Here is a 22,191-nt window from a genome sequence, read left to right as displayed (position 1 = left end):
AAGAAGCCGTCAAGAAGGCGAAACGGGTCCCGTAGGGTTCCACAGGCCATATGGAGCTACGTTTATTAAGCAGATGTACTGGTAACGAATAAAAAGATAAGTGCTGGGCATCAAGCTCTATGGTTGCACTAAATATTAAGCACTTTATTATAAGTTTTTTTGCACAAAGCATTTAAATTATCAGTAAAGCTTATAGCTCGATGAAAGATACCATATCCCTGCTTAAACTGATTTAAAAAAATCTGAGAGCTTATGAGCACTTTGATTTAAATATATTGATCACAATTATTTGCAGAAGTCCTTTTGGTTCGCTTGTTTTATGACAAAGAGGACTTAGTCCATTGTGGTGTGTTCAGGCGCTGATAAACGCCATGTGATAGATGCCTATCTTTGTGGAATCGCGCCTAAGCCAGACAGACGCCTATCTCAAAATTAAATATTATTTTTTTCAATTATGAGTTTGTTAAAGCTCATATTGAAGCTAATAGTTAGTAACCCTTTATTTGGCATTGCTGTTCAGAAGCAACATGTCTTCTATGGCTCTTATCCGCGTGTGCGGATCGCCGGACTAGATGGACCTAGGTTTGATCCGGAGAAGGCATTTCTTATGTTCTTATGGGAGATCTGCAGCTCCAAATGCCTGTTACTTGGCACTCTTGCTCTCGTTCAACACCAAGTTACGCAAGGCAGCTGTTTCACCAATTAAAGGGTTAAGTTAGGTGCCTAACTCTGGGTGTTTCATAGAATGTCCCCCTTAATGGTGATAGATTCCGTACAAACGTATGGAAGTTCTTCTTCACCCAGAGTGTGGTGGAAAACTGGAACGCTCTTCCGGAGGCTGCTATAGGGGAAAACACCCCCCAGGGACTCAAGACAAAGTAGATAAGGACAGGTTGTTCATCCTCTCCAAGGTAGAGAGAACGAGAGGGCACTCTCTAAAGTTGAAAGGGGATAGATTCCGTACAAACGTAAGGAAGTTCTTCTTCACCCAGAGAGTGGTAGAAAACTGGAATGCTCTTCCAGAGGCTGTTATAGGGGAAACACCCTCCAGGGACTCAAGACAAAGTTAGACAAGTTTCTGCTGAACAAGAACGTGCGCTGGTAGGGCTAGTCTCACATAGGGTGCTGGTCTTAGACCAGAGGGCCGCCACGTGAGCGGGCTGCTGGGCATGATAGACCACTGGTTTGACTCAGCAGTGGCAATTCTTATGTTCTTATGTTGTAGCACTTTCACAAAGTTTGCAGGAGCAAAGGTCACACAATGTTTTAAAACCAAGCACCAATTTAACCATTAGGCCTTTTTTTTAATTGCCTGCTGCAGTGGTACTAGCTCTGATGTGTATAGAATTCCTAGGAGCGCCATAGCTGGTGATAAAAAAGCCTAAAGCGGCTTTGTAAAAAAAAAAAAAGGGGGTGGGGAGCATATTCTATAAGATACTGGTAGCCATTGCAAAGTTTTCACCAACCCAATCACAGAATCAAAACGATTCAACCCACGGATCAGAAACGCAGCTGCATTCTCTCAACTTGACGTGCAAGCGCCCTAGGCTCAGATAAGCCTAAATAAAAACTATTACAATAGTCTAATCTAATCTTCTATTTCTGAGTCGCGCAGACCTATGCAGGCTCAAGGCGACTCACAGAGAAGAGAGGGGAAGGGAGAGGGGCAGGGATGGGAGGGAGGGGGGATACTTAGGCACCCTTACAGCCTGGGAGTGATTCTCGACACAAACCTACTTTACCTCCATGTCCACTAAGTCTGTATTTGAAGTCTGTATGTTATGTCCACACTGTAAATGCTGAAATCTAAAACCCTTTGTCTATACTGTCTCTAGAATTGAAAGGGGACAGATTCCGTACGAACGTAAGGAAGTTCTTCTTCACCCAGAGAGTGGTAGAAAACTGGAACGCTCTTCCGGAGTCTGTTATAGGGGGAAACACCCTCCAGGGACTCAAGACAAAGTAGATAAGGACAGGTTGTTCACCCTCTCCAAGGTAGAGAGAATGAGAGGGTACTCTCTAAAGTTAAAAGGGGATAAATTCTGTACAAACGTAAGGAAGTTCTTCTTCACCCAGAGAGTGGTAGAAAACTGGAACGCTCTTCCAGAGGCTGTTATAGGGGAAACACCCTCCAGGGACTCAAGACAAAGTTAGACAAGTTTCTGCTGAACAAGAACGTGCGCTGGTAGGGCTAGTCTCACATAGGGTGCTGGTCTTAGACCAGAGGGCCGCCACGTGAGCGGGCTGCTGGGCATGATAGACCACTGGTTTGACTCAGCAGTGGCAATTCTTATGTTCTTATGTTGTAGCACTTTCACAAAGTTTGCAGGAGCAAAGGTCACACAATGTTTTAAAACCAAGCACCAATTTAACCATTAGGCCTTTTTTTTAATTGCCTGCTGCAGTGGTACTAGCTCTGATGTGTATAGAATTCCTAGGAGCGCCATAGCTGGTGATAAAAAAGCCTAAAGCGGCTTTGTAAAAAAAAAAAAAAACGGGGTGGGGAGCATATTCTATAAGATACTGGTAGCCATTGCAAAGTTTTCACCAACCCAATCACAGAATCAAAACGATTCAACCCACGGATCAGAAACGCAGCTGCATTCTCTCAACTTGACGTGCAAGCGCCCTAGGCTCAGATAAGCCTAAATAAAAACTATTACAATAGTCTAATCTAATCTTCTATTTCTGAGTCGCGCAGACCTATGCAGGCTCAAGGCGACTCACAGAGAAGAGAGGGGAAGGGAGAGGGGCAGGGATGGGAGGGAGGGGGGATACTTAGGCACCCTTACAGCCTGGGAGTGATTCTCGACACAAACCTACTTTACCTCCATGTCCACTAAGTCTGTATTTGAAGTCTGTATGTTATGTCCACACTGTAAATGCTGAAATCTAAAACCCTTTGTCTATACTGTCTCTAGAATTGAAAGGGGACAGATTCCGTACGAACGTAAGGAAGTTCTTCTTCACCCAGAGAGTGGTAGAAAACTGGAACGCTCTTCCGGAGTCTGTTATAGGGGGAAACACCCTCCAGGGACTCAAGACAAAGTAGATAAGGACAGGTTGTTCACCCTCTCCAAGGTAGAGAGAATGAGAGGGTACTCTCTAAAGTTAAAAGGGGATAAATTCTGTACAAATGTAAGGAAGTTCTTCTTCACCCAGAGAGTGGTAGAAAACTGGAACGCTCTTCCGGAGTCTGTTATAGGGGGAAACACCCTCCAGGGACTCAAGACAAAGTAGATAAGGACAGGTTGTTCACCCTCTCCAAGGTAGAGAGAATGAGAGGGTACTCTCTAAAGTTAAAAGGGGATAAATTCTGTACAAATGTAAGGAAGTTCTTCTTCACCCAGAGAGTGGTAGAAAACTGGAACGCTCTTCCGGAGTCTGTTATAGGGGGAAACACCCTCCAGGGACTCAAGACAAAGTTAGACAAGTTCCTGATGAACCAGAACGTACTCAGGTAGGGCTAGTCTCAGTTAGGGTGCTGGTCTTTGACCAGAGGACCGCCGCGTGAGCGGACTGCTGGGCACGATGGACCCGGGGTCTGACCCAGCAGGGGCAGTTCTGTCAATGCTGTAAACTCTGTATTTCTCACCGAAGTATGTCCTACCCATACTATGAATGTACTCTTGTAACCAGTTCTGGGCTCCTTTGGGAGGACGGGTTAAATAAATAAATAAATGTGGGAAGAGCAAAATAGTCTATCCTTGACAGCACTAATCTCTGAACAACGACTCAAAAGTCTGACTTTAATAACAATGGCCAACGTTCAGTTGGAGAAACAACATTACACCAGTTTAGCGATCTGAGGCTGTCGAGTCAATTAAGAGTCGATGATGATACCTAAACTTACAATCTGACTTTTGATTGGACTCTTCGTACCTTAAAAACAACAGGACCAATATCACCTTCCTTAACAATCTGGCCAACTAGCATAATTTCAGTTTTTGAAACATCTAGAGCAAAACTATTTATTTACTCCCACTACTACTGTATTCAGTATTTCTATAGCGTTACTAGACACACGTTAAACACTTAAGAGACAGTCCCTGCTCAAAAGAGCTTAATATCTAATTAAGACAGATACACAGGACGAAAGATAAATCCGTGCATACTGCTCAGGTAGGGATTTACAAGGGGATTGATGAAGCGGCTAGAGTAGGGGACTACAGAGGGAACGACGCACATATTGGTGCTTTACGAGTTGGTAGGGTCAGGAGTTCAAAAAAATTGGCCTTCAACCTGGATATGACTACTGCCAGAGAGGGAGCCCAAAGCACCAATCAGGCAGATTGTTCCAGGCATACAGCACAGCAAGGTGGAAGGGACGGAGATGAGAGTTGACAAGAGAGACCTACCCGACTGACGGAGTTCTCGGGGCGGAGTGTAGACAGGAACAAGAGAGGAGAGATACAGAGGAGCTGCAGATTCAGTAAAAGGCGTTGAACGCTATACGGAAACAGACAAGGAGCCAATGAAGTGACTTGAGAGGGGTAATGTGAGCCTAACGACCCTGGCGGAAAATGAGGCGTGAAGCAGCATTCTGAACAGATGGAAGGGGAGAGAGATGACTTAGCGAAAGACCTGCAAGAAGGACCTTGCAGAAATCCAGGAGAGAGGTGACGAGAGCGTGGATGAGGGCTCAGAAAGGAAAGGCTAGATTTTAGTGATGTTGTAGAGAAAAAAAATCGACACGTTGCATCCAGGACGGAATTTTTCTCAAGCACGTGTCTAATTTTACACAATCAATTTAAAATTCTGATCCATAGGGGAAAAAATTGAATTTCTTCTGCATACAGTCTGAATTCAACCTGTAGTTCTCGCAGTACCCCACATAATGGAATCAAATAGAGGTTGACCCCGTTAATGGTGGTCTAAGAAAGAGAATATAGATAAGCTTTCAATTATAATTTCCTATGCATTATGTATTATTTCTGGTTTTCGTTAACAAGTGTATTACTTGTATAATAATTATAAACTTGATAAATAAAGGAAAAAAAAAATAGAGGTTGAATAATAATGCCGATCCCTACGGAAAACCTACATTCAAGTCAAACATGTAGCTAAAGTACCAGCACATTTCATCATCACTGATACATTTTATATTAGTTATTAATTACCCTTATGTGTTATATTTTTGCACTAGTCAAATCTTTGTAATTGGTGTCTCTCATCACTTTGTTGTCTTTGATGAATGGAAGTCAATCGAGTCAAGAAACCTTAACATCTTTTCTTCAAGCCTAGTAAAAATGCCAGAACGTTACTCTTGTTTATGAGAGCTAAGTATAATGGAGGTCCCATAATTTACACTCTATTCAAATTTAAATCCCTGGAAACTGGGATACTACAGAGGTGAGGTAGGGTGTAATAGTAAGAGGAAAATATGTGATATTTGGCTCTGTTTGCAGAGACCTACTGCTGTGCAAAATGTATTCACTCCTCCTTAAAGACATCATCAAAGCCTCAACCCTCAGATCTAGATCGTAACAACGTTCAAGTCTTCTGGTCAGATATTTGGATTTCAGAGTATCACCGAGACTTATCATCTGGGAATCTATTGCTTTGACTTCTCTGTCATCCGATGGAAGATTGCTCATTATTTGACTTTTTGAATACAATTTCTTCGAAGCTCATCATTACCCATTAGAAGGACAATACACACCTCTCTCTATATATGTGGTGGACCTGGGTTTTACTTTTTTAAAAATATGAAGACTCTAATTTTTTCATATTTTATATATAACTTTAAGATTCCGCAAGTGGAAAACTCTTGACCTTTATTTGTCTAATTTGGTTATCCGGTCTTTATAAATTATAAATAGCTCAGCTGTACAGCTTATTCCTTTGGGTTCTTGTTATCTCATGTATGTTATATAAAATTTAATAAATATAAAATTTAAAAAGGAAGTTTCAGACCTTAACTTTCGTGCAAGTGCATTTTGGAAACAAATATATACTTTGCAAGTCTAGCCCAGCTCTCGTCATCATCTTCCTTTAATACATCAGCACTATGTACCCCAAGACAATTTTACATAAATAGGCCTGCTTATTATACATTTATTTATTAATTTCAAAAATGTATATTCCGCGCTAGCAACATTTCTAGGCAGATTCCAACAAACAAAAATAATGTACACCCTTCCCCCCCTTTTACAAAAGCATAGCGCGGTTTGTAGCGCCACCCGCAGCAGCAACAGCTTTGCCGCTCATAGAATTCCTATGAGTGTTACTGCCACCACTTGTAAAAGGAGAGGTTATAACTGACAAATACATTAAAACAGTAATTATTTAATAAAACTTCAAAGCACTTAAAAAAAAATCATCTAGAAAATCAGCACTGTGTTTTGTATTTAAGAGCATAAGAATAGCCTTACTGGGTCAGAACAATGGTCCATCAAGCCCAGTAGCCCGTTCTCACAGTGGCCAATCCAAGTCCCTAGTACCTGGCCAAAACCCAAGGAGTACCAACATTCCATTCAGAATCCTAAAGAATAGCAAGATTCCGGAATCCCAAAGAGTAACAAAAGATTCCGGAACCCCAAAGAGTAGCAACATTCCATTCAGAATCTCAAGATTCTGGAACCCCAGAGTAGCAACATTCCATGCAGAGGCTTCCCCCATGTCTTTCCCAATAACAGACTATGGATTTTTCCTCCAGGAACTAATCCCACTATCCTGGAATTCTTCGAGACCTGACACTACCAGATTCACCCACATACTCAAACTATCTTTCCCCTCGTTAAAAGGCATCATGTATGCAGGTAAATTAGGGAAATCCCTTTTCTTCAAATTCACTGAGCTTTGGAACAACCTCCCTGCCCCGCTGCGGAACCTAGGCTCATTCCAATTATTCCGAAAGCATCTGAAAACCTGGCTTTTCTCCAAAACGTAAAGCTATCTATTTAAAATATAAAGCTAGCTATCCTCTTCATAACCTCTGATTTCTTATTATGTCCTTCCCTCATTTATTGAACTACCTGTAAACCGTGTCAAGCTCTATCTTTATGGAGATGATGCGGTATACAAACTTAAGGCTTAATTTAGTTTAGTTTAGTTTAGTTAGGAACTTGTCCAAACCTTTCTTAAAACCAGCTACGCGTTCCAGAGCTTAACTATTCTCCGAGTGAAAAAATATTTCCTCCTATGGGTTTTCAAAGTATTTCCCTGTAACTTCATCGAGTGTCCCCTAGTCTTTGTAATTTCTGACGGAGTGAAAAATCGATCCACTTGTACCCCTTCTACTCCACTCAGTTTAACGCAGGGCTGCATTATTTGTTTCTACATGCTAATGACCATGTGGAAATTGTTATTGGGGGCGTGGAATGGGTAGGGACCGTGCCTGACAATGAAGAGACAGAGGTCCTTAATCATTTCCGTACGTTAACTGCTAACAAGACAGATAATGCTGTGCAGTTATCTAAACCTCAAGAAGTGCAGCTAACCTCTTTCTGCGTTATTGGCGGTGCTGTTCAGGACTTGGACAGTTATTTCTTGGTAACGGCACAGCTGCCTTCCAGAACATGCATGGACTTGATGGACCATAATCTTCCTTGCATGGTTCTTCTTAGGTTTTACCATTAATGCAGAAGTTTTTTGCTTATCACAGGTTAACTTTGGCTATTATAGGTGAACAGGCTTCTCTACATGTTGATTTACTTGCAATAAAAAAATCTTAGAATATTATCCTTTACATGTAGGTGTAGACACATTTGCATGCTAGACTGAATCCCTATTGATTGGTATCTTGGCCAAGAGAATTTGTTGATTTTATTCAGTAAACCCAGTGTTTTTTAAAAAAAACTTGGTAACATTTTTTTTAGCCTTCATGATGTTAAAAGTCAACGAGGGGCATTCCCAATAGGACATTTAAGTCTGAGTTTGGACCGTTTTGAGAAAGTCATCCAGAGGTCCATTAGAAAAAAAATGTTCATTTTCAACATTGCAAGACGTCTCTCATTTAATCCCTCCCCCAAAAAAAACTTTTGTAGAAATCCTGAGGGTCTGATCTAATCTTCGTCACAGAAAGGCTGTGTAAAATTCTCTCTGGTCACAAAGATTCAAAATATGGACTGAATATATGATTAATACATAGAAATGGGCTACCCTGCAACTTCATTAACCCCCCTCCCCCTTTTTCAAAACCATAGAAGCGTTTTTTAGCGCAGGCTGGCGGGCTGAATGCTCTGCGCTGCTACCGACGCTCTGGCCTGTGCTAAAAACTGCTTCCGCAGTTTTATAAAAGGGGGGTACGGGGTTTTGTGGTAGCCCGTCTGTTTCTGCGCATAAAACTGCATATTACTGAACCTGTCAGTGGCATGGCATGGGTGGACAGTGTGCACGGACGCATTGGCCAGCTACCTTGCATTAACTAGCTAATGCAGAGATAGGTGTTGCAGGGAAATGGAGAAAGAGGGGAAATACCCCCATGCCAGACAGAAGATCTATTGGATCTTCCACTCCACTCCACTCTTTATGTTTAACCTTTTCCTATCGTTATACATTGTACGTTACGCTGGTTCCAATCGTAATTATTTTAGCAAAGTTTTGTATTATTCACCGTTATCATTTACAGCTATTGTAAACATAATGTAAATAAGTCAGAAGTCTGTAAATTCAAATATTTTGTGTTCCTGGCTCTTTATGGGACATACAATGGCAACGACATTTTTGGAATGTCCCGTCATCCGGGACACACAATAGGAAACATATCTATTTCAAGACGCATTCGATTCATAAAACATAACACTTTAAGTTTTCACATTCTTCTTATATCATCTTTACCCATTACTACCCAATGTGCTTCCCTTTTGATGTTAATTTCTAACATATAACAAAATTGTAACTTTTCCCCTTCCTTCCCACCCCTTCTTGTTAGTCTAACATTGTCTGTCTTTTAATTGACTTTTGTAAACTAAATGTATTACCACAATCTGATGGTTTTTATACTGTACATCGCTTAGATATTGTTATCGCTTAGATATCGCTTAGATATTGTTTAATCAAATAAAGATTAAACTTGAAACTTGAAAATGTTAATTTTATGTTAATCAGGTTTTCTTTATGTTAATTTTATGTTAATCAGGTTTTCTACTCCGCCTTTACCTATTCAGTTCAAGGTCAGATTACAAGAGGTTGGGTCAGTTACCCAGAAAGTTACAATGGATCGGATTGGATTTATTACATTTGATATACCGCTAGCACAGGAGTGTTATGCAGTTATGGAGGTTACAAAAAAAAAAAAAAAAAATCCAAAACCTAAAATACATTAGGGATAGGAGTTACATGTTTACAAACCATCAGAGGGTAAAAGAAAGGTGAAAGGGTTGATAGAGGGCATAAAAGCACAACAGATAAGAAACAGGGCGGGGGGGGGGGTAATGAAGATATGAGAAGCAGAGACACAAAGATCAGTTTAGTTTGACAGGGACATTCAATAGAGTTGTTAGTACAGGGAGATCAGTACAGTTATTAATACAGTTAAGTCATAGTTACATAGTAGGTCATCGTTGGCTCATCATTATGTCCCAGGGCATGCATTATACAGTAGAGAATGACACGGGGACAAATTTTTTTCCCACCCCCACGGGAACTCATTTTCCCACCCCGTCCCGGGGAGTTATTTTCCTGACCTTGCCCCATTCCTGCAAGCTCCGTTCTCATCTGCACAAGCCTCAAACACTTTAAAATCCTAAGTAGCAACATTCTAGAGCTCAGATTGTGATGTCATAATGCCTCATTCCACCAATGCCTAAGCTCCGTCCTCATCTGCACAAGCCTCAAACACTTTATAATCATAAGTAGCAACATTCTAGAGCTCAGATTGTGATGTCATAATGCTTCATTCCATCAATGCATAAGCTCCGTCCTCATCTGCACAAGCCTCAAACACTTTGAAATCCTAAGTAGCAACATTCTAGAGCTGAGATTGTGATGTCATAATGCCTCATTCCACCAATACCTAAGCTCTGTCCTCATCTGCACAAGCCTCAAACACTTTAAAATCCTAAGTAGCAACATTCTAGAGCTCAGATTGTGATGTCATAATGCCTCATTCCACCAATGCCTAAGCTCCGTCCTCATCTGCACAAGCCTCAAACACTTTATAATCATAAGTAGCAACATTCTAGAGCTCAGATTGTGATGTCATAATGCTTCATTCCATCAATGCATAAGCTCCGTCCTCATCTGCACAAGCCTCAAACACTTTGAAATCCTAAGTAGCAACATTCTAGAGCTGAGATTGTGATGTCATAATGCCTCATTCCACCAATACCTAAGCTCTGTCCTCATCTGCACAAGCCTCAAACACTTTATAATCATAAGTAGCAACATTCTAGAGCTCAGATTGTGATGTCATAATCCTTCATTCCACCAATGCATAAGCTCCGTCCTCATCTGCACAAGCCTCAAACACTTTCAAATCCTAAGTAGCAACATTCTAGAGCTGAGATTGTGATGTCATAATGCCTCATTCCACCAATGCCTAAGTTCCGTCCTCATCTGCACAAGCCTCAAACCCTTTAAAATCCTAAGTAGCAACATTCTAGAGCTCAGCTTGTGATGTCATAATGTCTCATTCCACCAATGCCTAAGCTCCGTCCTCATCTGCACAAGCCTCAAACACTTTCAAATCCTAAGTAGCAACATTCTAGAGCTCAGATTGTGATGTCATAATGCCTCATTCCACCAATGCCTAAGCTCCGTCCTCATATGCACAAGCCTCAAACACTTTAAAATCCTAAGTAGCAACATTCTAGAGCTCAGATTGTGATGTCATAATGCCTCATTCCACCAATGCCTAAGCTCTGTCCTCATCTGCACAAGCCTCAAACACTTTAAAATCCTAAGTAGCAACATTCTAGAGCTCAGATTGTGATGTCATAATGCCTCATTCCACCAATGCCTAAGCTCCGTCCTCATCTGCACAAGCCTCAAACACTTTAAAATCCTAAGTAGCATGCCTGCATTGTTCCAGCAAGTGGGGAACAGGACCAGTACTTTGCTTATCTCCCTCCCCAAAATGTTATCCATGCATAAAGCAAAATCCAAACAAACAAGACGGTGGAAATTCAGTGATAGAGGGATTTTGCATTTTAAAAATACAGTGTTTCCCTGCGAATTCGTGGTTCGCGAATCACGGACTTGCTCATTTGCAGTCTGCTTCGACCACCTCTTCCTGTAGTAAAGTTGGGCTACACCAATCAGGAACTGCGTGTCAATGCAGCTCCTGACTGGTGTAGCCCGACTTTACTACAGGAAGAGGCGGTCGGAGCAGACCACGAGTGATTTTCTTCACCCGTCGGCGCTCCAGCTGCCCTCTCCTGCCTCTTGACAGGCGAAAAATCACATTCACATTTTTTCAAAATTCGCAGGGTTTCCTAGAATGAAATCCCTGCAAATTTCGGGGGAGTATTGTTTTTGATAAATAAAAGCAGCATGAAGAGCATTGAATTTCCACAGTCTTGTTTGTTTGGATTGTACTTTCTCCTCCTGTGGAAATTTGGATCATCTTCTTTTGTTGATCCTTGCATAAAGCATCAGGTATCATCAGCTCAAGGTATCAGGCCTTAGGTCAAAATGAGAAGGGAAAATTGGATTTGGTCTAGCGTTTAAAAGGCAAATTGTTGACCATGCTGCTTATATGAAATTCTTAATGGCATACACAGAGATATAAAGCCTGTTTTATGAGAGAAGAAAAGCAATCCCAAGATGTCTGTGCTGCTACTTGCCTTATGGTACTTTAATAGGAATATTGTCAGTATTTGCTCAGAAATGTATTTTTTTAATACGTTTTGTGTTTCAGTAATATTACAGAGCAGGAACTCTAGGGATACGTGTAAGGTCCTAGTGTAGAGGTGGATTCTTTTTTTGTGCCTTCTGCAAATATTTATTACCTCAAGGACACTGGCACACCACTTCAGAGTGATTTATGACTTCCTCTATCTCTTCTCTTTGATTTCTGCTGGCATTGGTTTCTGTAGTTTCTTTCTTGAGCAAATAAGAAAAAAAAAAAAAGCCCATTTTGACACCGGGGTGTTTAGCTGGAAGGATCTTACGGGAGAACAAAGCCTTCCCTCCAAAAACGACCAGAATGCAGCTAATGGCGTACCGATTTTTATTTCTAAATTTTTGAACTGAGTGATGCGTAGATTAAATGTCTGGCCTCATTCAGAAAACAACTTTCCCCTTTTTATTCCCATTTCAAAATCCTTTATTGAATAAGGCTTATGATATCCTTATCATCATGTCATGTTTCCCTCTGGCATTCTCATTCCGCTTGTACTTAAGGTGGAAAAAAAAAGTGCTATTTTCTAAAAGCTAGTCATAAACCCCCTCTTTACAAAGCCGCACTAATGTTTTTAGCAGTAACAGCTCCAATGTTCATAGAATTTCTATGAGCATAGGAACTATTGCTGGCGCTATAAACCACGCTACGCTTTTGTGAAAGGGGGGGGATAGAATTCCTATGAGCATCCGAGCTGTTACCACCATGGCCGGCGCTAAAATCGCTAGTGCGGCTTTGTAAAGAAGCGAGAAAATGTGATTTTGTAGTGGACTTTGTTGGCCTACTGTATTTCCATGAATTATAGCCCCCTCCAAAAAAAGAATGGGTTGTTTATCATTTACTTTTATCTCACGGTGCAATTTATGTCAGGCACAAACTCAATAAATTCGTTGAGTGGTTTGGTGCAGAGAAATTGACATTTGCTTATGAGAAATTTTCATTTGTTACAGAAGGAACTGTCTTACGAAGGGATTCTCTCCTAGGAGATACAGGTTTCCCCAGCAATTTTGACAGCATGAAAAAAATATATATATTTTTCACACGTAACTGTGAGTGACATATGTGCACACTTATTTTAATCAGTCTTGGCTTACTTTTTTGTGATGCAATTGTGAATTGTATGGATGTTGCATTTTCAACACAAGGGACAAGACAGAAGTCTAATATAGTGGGTCAAATCAGCTGCGCTGCAGACAACATACTGTATGAATTAATAAAGAATTCCTCAGTAGTGATTGTGTTAAAATAACCCGACTGGTCAGCTCAGTGGAGTTGTTTGGTATGAGAAGAACTTTTTTTTAAAAAACCAGAGGCATACAGTCTAGTTTTGATTTAAAAAAAATAATCAAGCCAAAAGTCTGGAAATATTGCCTCCCAGAGGATGTACATAAGAATAGCCTTACTGGCTCAGACCAAAGGTCCATCAAGCCCAGTAGTCCGTTCTCACAGTGGCCAATCCAGGTCACTAGTAGCTGGCCAAAACCAAGGCGTAGCAATATTCCAGTATCTCAAAGAATAGCAAGATTCCGGAATCTCAGAGAATAACAAGATTCTAGAATAGCGGATAGCATAGCTGCTTTTAAGAAAAGTTTGGATAAGTTTCTGGAGGAAATGTCCATAGTCTGTTATTGACAAAGACAGGAGGGAAGCCACTGCTTGCCCTAGATTGGTAGTATGGGTTTTGGCCAGGTACTAGTGACCTGAATTGGCCACCATGAGAACGGGTTACTGGGCTTGATGGACCATTGGTCTGACCCACTAAGGCTATTCTTTTGTTCTTAGAATCCCAAAGAGTAGCAACATTCCATGCTACCGATCCAGGGCAAGCAGAGGCTTCCCTCCTGTCTTTGTCAATAATAGACTATGAACTTTTCCTCCAGGAACCTGTCCAAACCTTTCTTAAAGCCAGCTACACTATCCGCTTTTACCACAACCTCTGGCAACGTGTTCTTCTCCACTCAGGATTTTGTAGATTTCAATCATAGAGTAAGGGAGGTTCTGTACGGCTGTGAAACCCGCCCAGATCTTTACTATTCCATTGTACTATACCTGTAAGTACAGTATAGGGGACAAAATCATGAAGGAAAAATGACCTTAGAACTTGCCTCCCAAAGAATGTATAGCTCTATAATAAAATTCCAGGCTCCTGCTCTTTCTCATGGAGCCTACCAGGGAACCAGCTTCTGGTGATTAGATTCCAGAGTGCAGCCGAGTGCGAGGGAAGGTTGTATGGTGCTGGGTTGTACACCCTTGGATTGCTGTCTTCTAGACATGCCTTTTAGGATTCAGTGCTCTGGTAGCTTTTGGGAAGAAAAATATGTAAAGGAGGGAATAGAGACTTGTATTTCAGAGCCGACATTCAAAGTGGTGGCCCCAGGGTCACAAGGAGCAGCACTGGGATTTGATCTCACAACTGGCTATAGAGGCAGCAACTCAACCAGTGGGCTACAGCCCTTCCTGAAACTGGTGCAAGCTTGTTTCACAACTGGAAAATCAATGGCCTTCAGTCTGGGGGGCTACTGAACACTTGTAAACATATTAGCTCTATCCAAAGGCTATGTTTTGCAGAGATTAGCATCAGAGGGGCATCTGCCAGTGCATGTAGTTCACCAGTAGTGAATGCAATTTTAAACACTTAGTTCAGAGTAGAAAATGACATGGGACAAATTGTTCCCATCCTCGCGGGAACTCATTTTCCTGTCCTGTCCCCGTGGGGTCTTTTCCTGTCCCTGCCCCATTCCTACAAGCTCCGTCCTCATCTGCACAAACCTCAAACCCTTTAAAATCCTAAGTAGCAACATTCTAGAGCTCAGATTGTGATGTCATAATGCCTCATTCCACCAATGCCTAAGCTCCGTCCTCATCTGCACAAACCTCAAACCCTTTAAAATCCTAAGTAGCAACATTCTAGAGCTCAGATTGTGATGTCATAATGCCTCATTCCACCAATGCCTAAGCTCCGTCCTCATCTGCACAAACCTCAAACCCTTTAAAATCCTAAGTAGCAACATTCTAGAGCTCAGATTGTGATGTCATAATGCCTCATTCCACCAATGCCTGAGCTCCTACTTCATCTGCACAAGCCTCAAACACTTTAAAATCATGACTGTTTGAGGCTTGTGTGCTTAAGGCAGAGCTTACAGGAATGGGGCAGACACAGGGATAGCAACAAAACTCATGGGGATGGGGACAAAGTTATCCCCGTGTCATTCCCTAGTTCAGAGCCAATGTGAAATGCTTTCTTCCAGCATGCAGTGCTGAAATAGAAAGCTACAGTATATACCCCCAGAAAGAGAAAATGCCGGTAGCTGTCTTCTAGACTGCTTAGTTTTTGAGTGTAAGTTGGGAGAGCTGGATTCAGTGCTATCCTTTGATCGTGCCTGTCAGGTTGCTGGTGCTGGGAAAGGGATTGCAGGACTCTGGAAGCAGGCTGAGGAACAGAGAGTACACAAGGAAAAAATAAATCCTAATAAGAACAGAAGAATTGCTGCTGCTGGGTCAGACCTGTGGTCCATCGTGCCTAGCAGTCCGCTCACGCGGCGGCCCTCTGGTCAAAGACCAGCGCCCTGAGACCAGCCCTACCTGCGTATGTTCTGGTTCAGCAGGAACTTGTCTAACTTTGTCTTGAATCCCTGGAGGGTGTTTTCCCCTATGACAGCCTCCGGAAGAGCGTTCCAGTTTTCTACCACTCTCTGGGTGAAGAAGAACTTCCTTATGTTCGTACGGAATCTATCCCGTTTCAATTTTAGAGAGTGTAAGTTAATTTTGCTTTACGGACTATAGAGAGCATTTCATCTTTGCTTGCTTTTATAGAAGTAAAGGGAAAACCCTGGGGGCCACGAAACTGGGTGGTCCTTTTCTGCTGTCCTATATTTCTATTAAGGAAGGCTGAAATACTTCTTTCAGTGGGGAAAGGTGCATTACCTGGGTTAATCGAACTGGAAAAGAGGACATTCCCAGGCAAGGATAGATTAATGCCAATGTTTGCTTACTTAGCAAACCCCAGATTACAAGTCTCTATTATTATAACATTGTGTATCTAACAAGTGCTCAGAAGCATTTTAATTGGCTTTGTATATTTCAGCACTCTTTGGGGAATGGGACTTGTGTACTGCCTTTTTAAAGTTATACAACCACATTCAAAGCAGTTCTACATCCAGGTGCTTCAAGCATTTTCCTAATCTGTCCTGATGGCCTCGCAACCTATCTAGCGGAGGATTAGGTGACTTGCCCAGGGTCACAGGGAGCAGCGCCGGGTTTGAACCCACAACCTCAGGGGGCTGAGGCTGTAGCTCTAACCATTGCACCACAGTGGGACCTGGTGTGCAACTTATTTTTGGCCTGAAGAAATCAGACCAGGCTTCATTGGTTTCGTGTGGAGGCCCATATCATGTTTAAATTTGACTGCCTTGTGGACAAGCCATTGCATGGTCTGTTACGAAATTATATGACGGAGTCGTCTGACCATGCGGCCCCTTCTCGTGCTTCGCGTAATAACATTTTTTTCTTTTCCTTCTTTGAGAGGTACAATTGATCTAAGAGACCGTATGTGGAAAAATCACTATCGTTTCAAGTAGCTCATATGGGCCCTGAGTTACTCCCAATTATATGGTCATCTATATCTTACATGCGCCCGCACCTGGAGTACTGTGTTCAATTCTGGTCACCGTACCTCAAGAAGGACATGGAAGTACTTGAGAGAGTCCAGAGAAGAGCAACTAAACTGATAAGGGGTATGGAAAACCTCTCATATACTGACAGACTGAAAAAACTAGGGCTTTTCTTCCTGGAAAAGCGGAGACTTAGAGGAGACATGATAGAAACCTTCAAGATCATGAAGGGCATAGAAAAAATAGACAGGGACAGATTTTTCAAATTAAGGGGATCAACAAGTACAAGGGGGCACTCAGAGAAATTGAAAGGGGAGAAGTTTAGAACAAACGCCAGGAAGTTCTTTTTCACACAGAGGGTGGTGGATACATGGAACGCGCTACCGGAGGATGTGATAAACAGGAGCACGCTACAGGGGTTCAAAGAAGCTTTAGATAGGTACTTGGAAGACAAAGGGATTGAGGGGTACAGATAAGAGTAGAGGTAGATTATAGGGATGGGATTAGAAGTAAGTTATAAAATTAATCAGGGATCACTGTTCAGGCACTAGGCCTGATGGGCCGCCGCGGGAGCGGACCGCTGAGCAGGATGGACCTCTGGTCTGACTCAGCGGGGGCAACCTCTTATGTTCTTATGATAGAGTAACAGACATTGTACTGCATTGCATCTTCTACTTATTTCAGACCTAGCTCAAAATGTATTTGTATTGTAAGCTTATGATAGAGTAATGAATATTGTATTTGTTCTGAGGATGTTCAGCTTTTTTGACTTGTTAACCACAACAAACTGTGTAGGTATAGTGATATACAAATAATCCCCCTTTTTTAAAAAAACGTAGCGTGGATTATAGCAGCGGTCACAGCTCCGAGACTCATAGGAATTCCATGAGGAGCTATTACCGCCATGATCAGTGCTAAAAACCACACTATGCTTTTGTAAAAGGGGGGGGGATGTTGTTTTATATAAGCTCTGATTTTCCAGTAGTATGAAATTTTTTGCTGCCAAACTGCAGACCGATGCAGTCAGGAATTCATTTCTTCCACCGCCGTGGATTCTAAACAGAAAAGCTTCAGCTTCCGGTCTGTTAGTCTCTGCATGTGGAAAGATTTTCAATATTCCACAGTGTGCTTCTGTGGTTGCCAGTGTCTGTCGCTGAATATATTGGCTTTGAAATTTGTCAAACAGGCTAGGAGAGTTACCGTATCTATTGAAAGATCATTGTGAAATCCCCTAGTGACCCTATTCAATAAGTTAGCACCCATCAAAAAAGCCCTGCACTAAAATTCCTTTTGCACGTTTCAACAAAAAAAATACGAGGGGCCACTGGAAAGTTCTCAGCCCAGCCAAGAAGCGAATGATGTAGAACCATGACACTTAAAAGATGATCCACACTTTTCATATCATTGAAATGAAAAAAATGCCAAGAAAAGTGTGGAATAACTTTTAAGTTTCTTGGCTCCACATCATTCTCTTCTTGGCTGGGCTGAGAACTTTCCAGCGGTCCCTCGTATATCCCCCCCAAAAGCATCCGCAAACATCCATGTATATTTCTTAGCAGTAAAAATCAGAAATTAAGTAGGAGTCAGATTTAAGGCTTGGGCAAGAAAGACCCGAAAATTTGCAAATATTTGCACCAATCCAAAGGCTCATATACATTTAAACCAACAGATAAACCCCCACCTAAAAATTCCCTCCTTAACATTATTCAGCATTAGAAAAATACATAATGTAATGTATGGATGTGCCATAAACCATTTAACATATGAAGTTTAAAACAGAGCAGGTGCTGCAAAAAAACAAAACAAAAAACCCCAAACAACCTCCCCCCCCCAAACCCCCACCTACAATCACCAATATCATTGTTGGATTCTTGCCTAGTCTTTGAATCTGTCCATGATCTGGCTTTGAATCTGTTGAATTATTATTGGAAGCAGTGATACTGACCACAAAAATCTCTTTTTTAGTTTTCATGTGCTTTACTCAAAAGAGGAGGAGTCCCATTGACCTTTGATCTAAATTTAAAGGAAAAAAAAACCCCCAACAACAGCCCAAAATGCTATAGATATTATTTGGAAGAGTAAATTCAGAGCCAGTTGCATGGTGGAACTTAGCCTGCTTACCAGTGGAGGTGGACTGTACAGTTTTCCCCATCCATTCATAGGAACTGTGCCTCTGGTTGTTTGGAGAGATTTGCACTCTGTGAATGGTATCTATTGAAGGTAAAATCCCAGATCCAGGAGGGTGTAAGGAGTTGTAGTCAGGGGAGCTGTAGGGAATCTGCCCATGAGATAAGCCAGTTACGGGCGCAGCAATTGTACTGGAAGGACCAGGGCCATAAGTATTCCAGTCCTCCCTGGACGTTCCATAGTGAGAAGCCCATCCTGCAGAAGACTGCTCGTGGCTGTCCATTCCAGGCATGGGATGGTATCCCACATAATCCGAATATGCCGGCGTAGACACAAAGTTCTGTGCTGGCAGGCTGCTGTTGGTACATCTCATGGATCCTGGATACATGCTGTTTTCTCTACCCAAAGGATAGTTCCCAGACCCAATTTTCATAGCTGGACTATATTTTGTCGGGACATTCTGCGGCTTGGTCGTTATTCGCTCTTGCCCTATAGATGTCTCATGCTTGTCCCGATGTCTCTTTGCTACACATGGTTAACAACAGTGAAACCAGGTGCTGGTGGTAACAGTTTACTTTGGTCCGCCTGATGTCACAGATACCTTCCCACAAAATCACATTTGCATTCAAATGAAGGGCTGATTGTCTGACCAACTCCACCTTACTGTGACTTCTGCTGCTTCCTATGTTACAGATCTCTCTCTCCCCCCCCCCCCCCCAAACTTCCTCATTTCCACTTTCTTCTGGCTTCAAGGTTTTCTTACATCTCTGAAAATCGATGTAGGCAAAGCCATCCTGATGACACCATTATAAGCTCGCTTTTGTACAATATATGGATCAGTTTTTGGCTGTCAAAAATTACAAAGACTAGGGGACACTTGTTGAAGTTACAGGGAAAAATATTTAAAAGCAATAAGAGGAAATATTTTTTTCACTCAGAGAATAGTTAAGCTCTGGAACGCGTTGCCGGAGGTTGTGGTAAGAGCAATTAACGTAGCTGGTTTTAAGAAAGGTTTGAACAATTTCCTGGAGGAAAAGTCCATAGTCTGTTATTGAGAAAGACATGGGAGAAGCCACTGCTTGCCCTGGATCAGTAGCATGGAATGTTGCTACTATTTGGGCTTTTGCCAGGTACTAGTGGCCCCCATGAAGATGGGCTACTGGGCTAGATGAACCATTGGTCTGATCCAGTAAGGCTATTCTTATTTGAGCCAAGTAAAGGACAATCAAGCCACTGTGACATCACTTTTGAGGTTGGCTCTCAGGCATTGGTGGAATGAGGCATTATGACACCACAATCTCAGCTCTGGAATGTTGCTGCTGCTCTTTGGGTTTTTGCCAGGTACTTGGGACCTGGATTGGCTACTGGGCTAGGTGGACCATTGGTCTGACCCAGTAAGGCTATTCTTATGGTTTTATTTGATGTACCATAAATAATAATTGGGGCCCTTTTAATAAAGCTTAGCATGCACCAAGGCCCTGCTTCTATAAAAGGCACCTACGGTTCGGCATCTCGATTGGCGCGCCTAGCCGAAATAGGCGCCTATCTTAATTGTTTAGTTAGTTCAATCGGCGCTGTTAATTGAATAACCTAAAAAAATGCAATTTGCTGGGCTCCTAACTTTATAGGTCCCAAGTGGTCGTCTAAACTGAGGCTCATACTTGAAAAGTAGGCATGGTTAGGGGCGGAGTTTGGTGTGGACTGAGTTAGGCCCCAATATTTTAGGCCAAGAAAACCCTGTCTAAGTTGTAGATGCCTTCCAGTGGCTAATTCACTTTAGGTGCTGCTGAGTGTGATTGTACAAAGGGTGCCGAACTTTGAAGGTAGAACAAAGAAAAGAAACCCTATGCAAAGTCCAACAGAAAGAGCAAGTTTATTATTATGAAAGTTTCAAGTTTATTATGAAATTTGATTTAATCGCTTATTCAAAATTCTAAGCGATGAACAAATCAATAAAATTACAAAATTGGGGGGACAAACAAAACTAACAAAAAAACGGAACCTTACAAAACATAATAAAACGCGAGGAAAGGATAGGGAAAGAAATACAATTTGGTTAATAGAAGAAAAGACACTTATGGTTGAAAACAATAGGAAGGGAAAGGGCGAAGAATCTCAAAGAAGTTGTGAAAATAAAAATGAAACTCCTAGACAGTCCCTTTTAGTCATTAAATGTGTCTTTAAAAAGAAAGCTTTTCAGTTTGCTCTTAAAATTATCCAAATTTTTCTCCTCTCTTAAGTAAATAGGGAGGGAATTCCATGTTTGAGGAGCTGTAACGGAAAAGATGAAGTGCCGTCGTGTATTATAATAATTTTAAGTAAGGGATGACTAATAAGTGTTGGTCATTGGACCTCAGTAATCTGAATGAGCAGAAGTGGGGAGTAGGATAGACGATGTCAACGTTGAGACAAACAATCCTTTATTTCTATAAACTTAAAATCAAAAACATGTTAATTATGATAATGAAAAGTTAATTATAAAAATAATATAAAATCACAATATAAAATTGAAATCATTAAAACTAAAAATTCAAGGGTTTTTGACCTATGATGATACCCAACCCCAATATGATTGTGACTTATTGATTGCATTCTTGGGGTATTTTGAGGTCTTTTTTCCCTTGATTTAAATTGCATCATATATACTATTGGTGTTCCATCACATTTGATTAATTGAAACACCTGAATATAAACATGAATAAAAAGTCCTATAGGTGTGATGTCTTTATTGTAAAAGGATCCAGTTGATGAGCCAACATGGTCCATGTTTTGGCCTCTGGGGGTGTGTCAATTGGTCCACTAGGTGTCACTCCAGTGCTGGAAATACAAATCTAAAAAAGCTTGTTGTTGTATGTACAACTCATGACGAAAGCCCAAAGCTGAAGAACCAGGGTACACGAGCTATACATACGTCAAGAAGCTTTTTTAAGTTTGTATTTCCAGCACTGGAGTGACACCTAGTGGATCAATTGACACACCCCTGAGGCAGGCCTCCAGCCGGAGGCCGAAACACGGACCATGTCAGGTCATCAACTGGATCCTTTGATTGGATCCAGTCATCAACTAGATCCAATTGACACACCCCTGAGGCAGGCTTGAATACCTGAAAAAATTCATGTAAACCGAATCAGAAGAATTCTATGAATTTGCAATTAGATAAAAATAATAGGACCATAAGGCCTATCTTCTCTGCCTATCCATGCTCTATTATCTCATAGACTGCATGCCAGAAAACTGACATTTTGGAGATGTTACCAGATAATAATACTAATCCTTCAAGACCCGCACTACCTTTTTAGGACCAAGAGAGATCCCATGGGGGAAGTAATTGAAAGGGGAGAAGCTCTTGTTCACTAATGCCCTGCTCAGCAGGCCTTGCCCGATGGTCAGCAGCAATGGACCGCTTGGACTATTGCAGAGCTGCTGTTAATGCTGGGGCAGTCGGTGGGTGGAGCTGGAAGTTATGTGGGCACCCATTAAATTCAGCATTGTTGCAGGCAGCTAGAACCACACAAAAGACAGGCCTATCTTTGTTTAGTTAGCTATGCAAAGGGCATAGGACTTCTACAGTGCTTTTCCTGTGTATTGTTACAATGAAGGTGGTTTCCATATTTTATTCAGGTATGTATTTTGTAGCTGGGATAATAAAGTGTTAAGTGGCTTGCCCAA

The 22,191-nt window shown here is 41.7% G+C and overlaps 1 protein-coding gene across 1 annotated transcript in view; it reads right to left on the bottom strand.

Annotated features, from left to right (window-relative positions):
- The window catches only part of CDX4 (caudal type homeobox 4), a 46,223-nt gene extending 27,186 nt beyond the window's left edge, over nt 1-19,037 (bottom strand). Inside the window, exon 1 of the mRNA XM_033946865.1 lies at nt 18,517-19,037. Within this exon, the coding sequence (XP_033802756.1) occupies nt 18,517-18,955 (439 nt within the window). The 5' untranslated portion in view covers nt 18,956-19,037. The remainder of the gene's footprint in view (nt 1-18,516) is intronic.
- Between the last annotated feature and the right edge of the window lie 3,154 nt (nt 19,038-22,191).

The sequence above is a fragment of the Geotrypetes seraphini genome, chromosome 5, assembly GCF_902459505.1.
Source record: "Geotrypetes seraphini chromosome 5, aGeoSer1.1, whole genome shotgun sequence".
Lineage (NCBI taxonomy): Eukaryota > Metazoa > Chordata > Amphibia > Gymnophiona > Dermophiidae > Geotrypetes > Geotrypetes seraphini.
Note: the sequence above shows the minus strand (reverse complement) of the source record. Positions and strands in the feature narration are given on the sequence as shown.